The sequence below is a fragment of the Sminthopsis crassicaudata genome, chromosome 2, assembly GCF_048593235.1.
Source record: "Sminthopsis crassicaudata isolate SCR6 chromosome 2, ASM4859323v1, whole genome shotgun sequence".
Lineage (NCBI taxonomy): Eukaryota > Metazoa > Chordata > Mammalia > Dasyuromorphia > Dasyuridae > Sminthopsis > Sminthopsis crassicaudata.
Genome location: NC_133618.1, coordinates 585414035 through 585424125, shown reverse-complemented (window position 1 = coordinate 585424125; position 10091 = coordinate 585414035). Strand labels below are relative to the sequence as shown.

The window sequence follows — 10091 nt, the reverse complement described above, 5'->3', positions numbered from 1 at the left end:
TTCCTTTAATTTTCATAAAATATATTTAAAACCTCAGGTAATCAGTACCCTCAACTGATTACATTTCCTCCTCTCCCCCAGCAAATCACAAGAAAGTAAGCTCATTTAAAGAATTTATTTTTTAAAGTTGGCTAAATTGTATCCTCAATTCCAGGTCCTATTTCTTATACCAATCAACGCTATTTCCTTTCCCAATGGTCCTAGATAATAAGAAATAAATTTTTTTAAAGACTTTTGAGAGAGAACCTTAGGCTTTCAATGATGCTTAATAGTTCAGACCTATTTAGATATGGAAAGAGGATCAGATAACTTAGAAAAAGGAGTTTGGGTTTAATTTAAAGATAATCAGAAAGTAATTCCTAGAAATATTTAATCCACTTAACTGAAGTTTTTATAAAAGCCAATAGACAACAAACTGTTTGCGAGGTGACCACTTTTAGAATTAAAGGCATCTGAAACTGGAAAGGTCTATTTAAAATACTGTTTATTTGTGATTTAACATTAATTAGCATTACATCTAGGAGCAATCTCAGGTAACATTTATATATTTTTCCACAGGACACAGAGTTGGTTGGCTCATTCTTTATGCCAAAGCAAGTCAATAGAGGCATTAGCAGAAGGTGCAAAGAGCTCACTGTTGCATTTAAAAAATACTTATGCACATTGTATTTATTTAGATAGATTCTTTGTTTAAAAAAAGTTATGAAAAGCATAGTTCACAGATTACTGTTTCTACCTATGTTGTAATACAACACAAATGATGTAGAACATAAAATTCTCAAAAACAAAAAGCAAAACTGAAAATTTTCACTAAGAGATTAAAAACACTGATTCCAGTAGTTAGTGATATCTAGAATATGGTTTCCAGGATTCATTTTAACTTGGCATCATCACACATGTACAGTCAAAACAGAACCAGCCCCATAACACACCATAATAAACATGATATTTTTGCATGCCAACTCACTCTCCAGAAATACTTTGGATTATTTTTGCCCACTGACCATTTTTTTTGGGGGGGGTCACAATGATCAATCACTAATTTGTGGTGGATTCATGAAGTCAAATTTTCAAAGAAGGAAAAAAACTGCTACAGTAAGTTTAGGTTTAGATTTCTATTTACAATAGAAATGAAGAAAACAGAGAAGTTGAGACGATCTATAAAGATGAAGAAGTGGTAGTTTCCCCTGGTGGCATAAACCATGCTCACCTATTCTAGTGCTGTCCAATGGGACATAAGTCAGAAGAATCTGACTTTTTTAAAAATATAAATGCAACCAAGTAACGAGTTGTTTTTGGCAGAGACATGAATTTTTAAAGTTTTAATGCACATTTTCCATGCCAACTTACAAAATCACAATCTATACTGCATAGTGAACACCAAGCATTCCCAAATGGGTACTTTTCTCACCCAACATCTCATTTTATTCTTGATATTTCACTTTCTGTTGAACAATTTCTCCCTTTCATTTCATTATTGAAATTAATTTTTCATTCATTAGCAATATCAAGAGAAAACATCTACTAGGATTTTAAGCATTAATCCAGTTTCCTTTTTATGTACTATGAACATTTTGATCCTGAGCCCCTGGATTTTTGAATTCTATTTAAGTACACTCAGTCCAAAGTATTTTCAAATATGGTCTACTGTTAAATGATTGGCTTATATGCTTATAACACTTTTATACTGAATGGTATACAAACATCTCAACATACAAAAATTTGTTTTGCCAGAGTTAAACTAAGTTATCCATGTTATGTGTACAAAATCCCCTTTATTGAAAAATAAGGGGTTTTCTAACTAATAAAAAAGGAAGTTTTCAAAAATTATATTTCACTAAAATGAAATATTTGGCAAACAAAATTACTTCAGATGAGGCCATTTTACACAATGCAAAAGATTCCAAACCAACATTTGCTTAAAGTTTTTTTTTTTTTTTTTTTCTATTAGGTGCCAGTGTATACCTGTTCTGTAGGATCTAGTCTAAAAAGATTTATATATTCTGTTACTGTCCATCCACTGAAACAGTGGATATAGAAACAGAAGAGATGTGGTCAAAAATAATAAAAAAGTATAATCTTATTACCAAGTGAGGCACAGCAGTTGAAAAATAAAAAACTTCTCTTGCTCCCTCACTGGTAATGTTCCCAGACAGACACGAAGACGAAGGTGAAGGAAGGCCTGAAGCACTTCGGAAGACCTCAGACTATGGGGCACTGCAAGAATACCTGCTACAGCAGATCTCATTTAAACTGCAAAATGTTTGAAAACTCAGAGCAACTTTTGGACCTAAAAAGTGAGAGATGAATTCAGATTTTACATCTTTTCTTTTTAATCCAATTCTTTTCCAGTTCAGTTTTTAAAGTCCAGTTTGCTGTCAATCCCTAACTCTGATCTACTAATGTATATTAATGGTTGACTTAAATGTGGCTTTTAAATGTGCAATGTCACATTATAATAAAAAGAAGGTACTTAGGCTTCAACTTTCTCCTTTTTCTTGTTCTTTTTCAGAAAAGATGGAGTGCGGAATTTCTTCTTTTTCTTCGATGGTGATTTTGAAGGGGAACCTTCAGGGGACAGGACTTCTTCAATTTTTTCAGAAGGCCTAATGGTAATTTCAACACTCTCTAGAGTTGTGCTTGTAGTTAATCGACTCACACGCTTGGCAAGATCATCCTCAACATCATGCATATCATCTTTGCCATTCACTACCACAACGGGCACTTCCATGGAGATGATGCTCTTGGAAAATATCTCGTGGTTTTCTATAAAAGGGAAGTTTTATTATTACTTTCTAAGCTTAATATCTTGGTTCAAACATTTGAATTTTATGAAAAACAATGTGCAACAATTTTTTTTTTTAACCACACTGGAGAAAAAAAACTTTAATGGAATATAGTTTCTCAAGTTTCATTAAATGCCAGTTTCTGAGTAATTCATATTACAATTACATGAGGCCGCAAAACACTTTCACATTGGTTTTTGGAGACAATCCAACATCAATCTCAGAACAATTATATGCTTCTTGATACTTGATACTATTCAATCCAATAAACACTTATGAAATGTCTACTATGTACTAAAGTATTGCTATATTATCTTGTATATTACTAAGGCAATATCCTTGAGTTGGGCATACAAAGACAAGAGGGAAAACAATCCCTCAGAGAACTTAATAACTGCTTATAGCTGAAAGTTCAGTATATGATTTGTTTTTAAAATTATCATTCTTTTCATAAACTGAATAAACTCATTAGTTTCTTTTATGAAGAAATCTCACTCAATGGAGAGTTCAATAACTTCTAAAGCAAGCTTAGTATCACTTAGGATTTAATTTCTTTACATGCAATAACACAAATGATAAAGAGGCAAGCTCTAAGACCATCTTGGGGATGATTATGGGAAACTACATTGAATACCTTCTAATTTTTCAGGGACATTTTGCGGTGACTGAGTTTGAGATTGAATTTGTGAGACAGATGAACCGTCATCTGAGACTATTTCCTGCTCAGCATCTGTAGGATAAGAGTTTAGTTAAAAGCCATGCAAAACAAAAGATTGAGATTTCAGTTCAAGTTAGTGCGTACATTACAGGGTCTATTTAGGGCAAAGCAATTCAACCTTTATCAATGAATTTGTTATGCTAAAACTTATCATAAGATTAGTTAGTATTCATTTTGGGAGGTTAATGTGTTAAAGTTTTGGCTGGTAATGGGAAGCACTAATAAATTAGCGAGTTTAAACCCAGGATTAAAAAGGAAGTAAGGTTCAATATAGAGCTGTTGGCCACCCAAGCAAGCAGCCTACATGTATAACTCTTAGCTATAATATTATCTAGAAATTAAAAAATGCATTTTGTGACCTTAAACAGTTATGAAACATTGCTCATTGTGTTATTAGTGCAGGACAATGTCTTGTGTCTGGTTGAACAATATCTAATGCTAATTCCTGCCATAGAAATATTAGTGAGCTATTACAGAATATTATGATGAAAGTGGACAAGCTTTAAAGGTACATACAGTACAGTTAAGTCTCTAAAATGTAATTATTTGTTACCTGGTATCTTTAGGCTTTCAAAAATAAGAAATTAAAGAGAGACATTTTATAAATGTAGGAACCAGAAATAGCTGCCAACTTTATGTTAATATAGCAACTTCAAAAATATTCCTTAGAATAGTTAATGAGTCAAGATGGTTTTCTTCCTTAATGATCTACTGACAAAAACTTCTTTTCCAGAACACCAAATATCCTTAATTCCTCCTATAGGGCTTCTGGGTGAGGAATAAAAATAATTATCTTTTTTCCCCCCCTAAGCAATGATGTGAGTAGTGAGAGCCATTGTGCGTGCTAATAGAGTCTCTTTAGAAAAAAGAACTGGCTGAGATGCTTTTGTTAATATATTTTCAAGATCTCATCCCAAAGCAGAATTGTGCAGCCAGGATCCTCAGTTGGCGTTCTGGTCCTTTGCTAGGATTTGCTGCCGAGTTCCACTGAGGACTGTCTTCAAATACCTCAGTATTTTTAGAGTTTGGCTTTTGCCATTGATTTTTTTTTTTTTTTTTCAGTTATTATACTATATAATCACACACCAAACAGAATCAAGGAAAGGCATATATCTTAAAAGAATGAACCATAAATTTGAAGGAAAGGTGTTATTACCTTCATTTTAGCCTTAGTATACACCTATTCAGTTTAATTTTAGTTTCTATGATAGCAAATCATAGTTAGAGAATTAGAAGGGACCTTATAGGTCATCCAGCTTAAGCCTTTCACTTTACATTTGAGGAAACAGAAGAAGTACAGGGAGGTAATGTGATTTGTCCAAAGAAACACAAATACTGAATGGTAAAAGCCAAGATTTGAATCCAGGCCATGTGATTCCACTTCCAACTATAGTACACTGCCTTCTCAGCACACCTTGCCTTAAACAAAACAAAACTCACTAACATTCCAAAGTTGCAATCTGCAAGTATACTTAGGACATCTAGAAGGCACAGTCTGTGGTAACTATTTGTATTGCTCTTTTCCATTGATGCATTAGTAATAAGTAGAAAAAAGGAAGAAGACCAGGAAAGGAGAGAGAGTTTTTTTTTTTTAATCTAAATACTTTCTTCTGCCTTCTATTCATGACTCTTGGATCTTGCAAAGATCATGAGGAATTCAGAGTTTGGCTGCCCAGGCCTAATTTACAATTAAGCCACTGACCTTCCAGACCTTGCTGTTTGCGTTCGATTGTCTTCTTATACTCTTCAAGTTCCCGTTCTGTCAGATCACTGAAGGGGTTAGGTGGAGCTGGTGGAGCATGTTCATCTTCTTCAAAATTCATGGTCTAGAAGAGAAGAAAATATTCCTAAAGTGTAATCATCAAACAACATTTATTAAGAGTCTCCTTTGTTCCAGGCACAGAATACAAAAAGAGGAGAAAGACATTCCTTGCCCTCAAAGAGATGAAAATCTAAAGTGGGAGTCCTCATGTATATACAAATCAAGTTATTTTCAGGATACATAGGAAATAATTAGCAAAGGGAAGGCACTAGAATTGGGGGGGGGGGTAAGTACTGAGGAAACATTCCAGTAAAAGATGGGGTTTTAGTTGGAATTGAAAAGAAGTCTGGAGAAGTTAGTGGGAAGCATTTGAGGCTGTGAGTTGGGGAGGTCAGCAAAAATGCCTAGAAATGAGATATGGGGTTTTGTGACCCTGGACTGAAAAGTCAGAGAGTGAGGTTTAAGCAGACTGAAAAGTAGGAGGGGACTAGGCTAAGAAGGTCTTTGAATGTCAAAGAATTTTGTATTTGGTCTTAGAGACAAATGGTTTGGAATCACTGACCCCAGGAATTTTTTTGAAGGTGTACGTATGTGTATAAGTGAATGACTAAATGAGAGAGAGAGAAAGACAAAGATAGAGAGAAAGAGAAATTGACTAGGACTTTAAGAAAACCACTTTAGTGGTTGAATGGAGAATGGATTGGAGAGGGTAGAGACTTGAGATAGACAGTGTCCCACCAGCAGGCTATCAATAATAATAGAATAGTTTTGTGATGCCTTAAAGCTCAGGGGAAACTAAAGCATCATTCCATTAACAAAATCTGAAATATTATAATAGCTGACAGAATTTTACAATTTTCCATTCATCCCAATAAATGTCCTGGTAGGTCAATTTTAGAAAATAGATTCATAAACCGAGCCAAGTTCTGGTAGATATTATTAATTAGGAAATATACTAATAAATTAAACAAATTATTTTTCTTTTACAAAATAGTAACTATGAGTAAAAAGATAAAAAGTAAACTATATACCCAAAGAATTTGTATATATTTATTATGAAGATTGCCTTAAGATATTTCTTCTAGAGTTACCAATTAATACCAATTAATGTGTTAGCTTAAGTGAAATCATTTGGTTCTGTTGACTTACTGAAGAAGGCTTATCAACAACAATGCCAGCAAGCAGCTGAGATTGTGGTCCTGCAGTCTTCAAGTCATACCTATTTTGTTCCCGAATCTACAATGAAAACACAAGAAAAACAAAGTCTTTGTCATCAACTACATAGATGCCTTTTACTTTTGTCTTAGCCAACCAGTTAGCTAAATTTGACAGAGAGTAAATACATATTAAGAACTAAGAATTTCTTTATTACCCCTTCATAACTTTAGCCTTCTTCCTGAAGCCTCATTGATTGCCAAGAGCACTTAAGATTTGCCCTACTTGATTTGTCACTCGAGTCCACCACAAGGGGGTGTATGATTAAATGCTTTGCATGTTTGCGTTGTTTTGCAAATAGATAATAACAGTTCCTTGAAAGTTAAGACCTTGCTTTATACATTCCAGTAAAGCAGCACAGATCTGGGCACAAGGTAGATGGTAAATCTCCCAATTTGAAATGCTGAATTCAATTCAAATACTATAGATAGCCTTTTCTAGGCCTCATTCCTTTCTTTTCCCCCTCCCCATTTCATTTTGGAATTTGCACATGATTTTAGTGTTCCATTAAGATTTATTGAACTGTGAAAATATTTAGCAGCATATGTAGAATGCAAACTAATCTGTTGACAATTCAATAATAATTATTACCTTATTTCTCTTTTCCAGGACCTCACTTGGGTTTGTATTCAGAGGAACAAATTGGTTTGGATCTTCAATTTTGATGGGTGTTCCACCACTAACTTTAGCGGAATCTTCTGCCTTCATCCACTTTAAGAAAGGGTAAAAATGTATTGAATAGCAAAGAAGTCACAACTAAAAACACTGTGAGTAAGATGATACAAAGCACTAGTCTTGTAAAGAATTTCACCAATAATATTAAGCTAGTCAATCTTGTAACATCTATCAGTTTTACCAATGTCCTACAATATATATCTCTTCATTAATAAATATATGCACATTGAATTACAGATTCAAATTTCACTTTCTCCTCAGGGTAACAAACTTTCTGCAAATACTTCACCTAAAGTAAAAATGCAGGAGACAGTCAGCACTGCCTTCTGGTTTTCAGAAATTCTGAAATGGGTGTTTCATCTATGGTTCAGGGACAGGGAACAACTTCATGAAGTTCAATGTATGTGATTTCTGTACCTCTACTTTCCATAAATAGCTGATAGAAAAACAAGGTTATGCAATTGAATCACCATTTTGGAAAAGGAAGCACTCTTAGGAGCTCCTCATCCTGATCCTTAAAGGAAGGTGACCATGATTAAGTTTAAAGATTTTTGGTGACAGTGATCCCTGCTATAACACCAATTGCCAATAAGATTAACAAGAGAAATTCACAAAAGTAGAAGCTGACTAGAAGGCTTATCTCACCACCTACAGCTTTAGAAGCTGATAGACAATCTAATAGATAAAGCAAGAAATAGTTACAGTCCTGAGATTTTAAGTGAATATTAGGAATTTCAGCACTTTAATATTCTTAATTTACACAATGGAGCTGAAAATTTTTAGATTCTCAAGAGTTTTCATGTAAAATATCATGGGAAAAGAAAATTAAAAGAAAAAAAGTCTGAAGTAGAACCTTTGATGAGGAAGATGGATTAACTTGTTCTCTAGTGCCATATAACATATTTTAAGTGTCCCCTTGGGCATAATAACTGCTTTGAGAAATTTCCCCCAATTCTCTCAGGCATTATTTGAATTAAGTTTTGCTAATCTCTGTGAATACAATTCAGTAGGGTCTGATTCACTGCAATAGCAGTAAGTGCTACTATATTATATTGCTACTGATTTGCTAGTATGAAGCTATTCAGTGCCTAGGTGACTCGAGAATAGTGAGGAAAGACAGGCAAAAGAAATAAAATAATGGCATACTGTGATTTTTGTTCTGGGACTGGTCTCCCCATTCCAAGACTCTTCAGGTACATTCACTCTCATATAAGTATTTGGCGAGTTCAACCATCTTGTCTTTTCACGTTGCTGTCTCTGTGCTAAGAATTTGAGAGGTGAAAGGGGCACCATGTCATCTTCAAAAGAAAAGGCAGTCACAGTTGCAGGAATCTCCACATCACTTTTGTGTCTGGGTTTCTCTCGGATCAAAGGATGTCTATAAGCATAGCCAGTTCTGTACCCCTAAAGGAGGGAGAAAATAGCACTTGGAAAATCACAACACTCTAATTTCAACATATAGAGCATGTTGCTATTAATACCTTTAAAAAGGTGAATCCAAATGTTATTTGTTTTGTTGTTAAACTCTCTCTCCTCATAAGCCAGACTGCTTCTCAACAAAAAACTCTTAAAGAAGGTCATCCAGCAAAATAAAACTCCTCCAACCTTTCTACTTAGCACTAAATTAGGCAAATTTAATTTTCTGGCCAAAATTCATTCCAGTTAATACCATTACTGACCAACCTTGTTTTAGCCAATGCTATTTGCACAATTCCTGGCTAAAAACCAGATTTCCCTTTCAAAATAATGAAATGTTGAAAAATTTTTGCTACATGCTCATATGTGATATAGATATTTCAAAGTGTTTTACTGCTAAACATTCTTTAAGATTTTAAGGTTCCTTTTCTTATATTTCAAGGCATTCTGTTCTAGGACACTTGTGTAAGAGAGAGGAAATCAAAGATAAAAATAACATCTATATTTCATGCTTACATAAAAAGAAATATATCAAAAAGCCTTTCAAAGTAATTTTTCTCTTAGAAGGGGTCAAAAGTATACTATACCCCCACACCAAAGAGATCCAGGGAATCCTTCTGGGGCTGACACAAAATTGATGGTCATTTTGGACTGTCCACCTTTTTCTTTTTTTTTTCTCTGAGGCTGGGGTTAAGTGACTTGCCCAGGGTCACACAGCTAGGAAGTGTTAAGTGCCTGAGACCAGATTTGAACTAGGGTCCTCCTGAATTCAAGGCTGGTGCTCTATCCACTGCACCACCTAGCTGCCCCTTGGACTGTCCACCTACCAGGTTATCCAGTGTCCTCATTAGGCCTTCAAACTCAATCTCCCCAACTTTCCACTTCTGTTGGGAACTCATGTTCACACCTCCTCCTCCTGTTGCTGCTACAGAATGAGTGAAAGCCTTGTATTTCTGCAGGTCTAGTATGAGGAGATTGTCTACTCCTCCTGCTCCTGCTAATGCCCGGACCTGTAAACAGTGGAAAAATTTACAGCCAGATGAAGTGACAATGAGGGGACGATAATTTGTATAAAAGAACAAAATTCTTGATCAATAAAATTATGTGAGTCTGGGACAGGCTGCTAAACTCAAAGGAAAAGGAAATATTTTTGTAGAAATTCACAGCTAGAGATATTATAGACCAAAAGAAAAGCACATTAAAAAATTTAAGCTCAATTGAGAGAGCTTGTTAAAAAAATTCTCATCAAATCAAAACTAGATGCTTCTTACATGATACATAATAGGAGAACTCATGTATAAAATGTCAAACTCATTACAATAATAATGAAAATTTAAAAACTTAATTTCTGATCCTGTGATGAAGAGAGCCATCTATACCCAGAGAGAGGAATGGGGGAATTGAATGTGGATCACAATATAGCATTTTCTCTCTTTTTGTTGTTATTTGCTTTCATTTTATTTTCTTTTTCATGTTTTTTTCCCTTTTTGATCTTATTTTTCTTATGCAGCAAGAGAAT

At 34.4% G+C, this 10091-nt stretch overlaps 1 protein-coding gene across 21 annotated transcripts in view; it reads right to left on the bottom strand.

Annotated features, from left to right (window-relative positions):
• Window positions 1-467: 467 nt before the first annotated feature.
• ADD3 (adducin 3) overlaps window positions 468-10091 on the bottom strand; it is a 163087-nt gene continuing 153463 nt past the window's right edge. For 12 of the 21 annotated variants that reach the window (XM_074295538.1, XM_074295545.1, XM_074295542.1 and 9 more), the window contains 7 exons: window positions 9400-9582; window positions 8303-8560; window positions 7073-7192; window positions 6416-6502; window positions 5207-5330; window positions 3421-3516; window positions 468-2766 (listed from right to left, as the gene is read on the bottom strand). In XM_074295538.1, the coding sequence (XP_074151639.1) occupies window positions 2474-2766; window positions 3421-3516; window positions 5207-5330; window positions 6416-6502; window positions 7073-7192; window positions 8303-8560; window positions 9400-9582 (1161 nt within the window). In that variant the 3' untranslated portion in view covers window positions 468-2473. The remainder of the gene's footprint in view (window positions 2767-3420; window positions 3517-5206; window positions 5331-6415; window positions 6503-7072; window positions 7193-8302; window positions 8561-9399; window positions 9583-10091) is intronic. The other 9 variants (XM_074295552.1, XM_074295556.1, XM_074295555.1 and 6 more) reach the window with 1 other exon arrangement.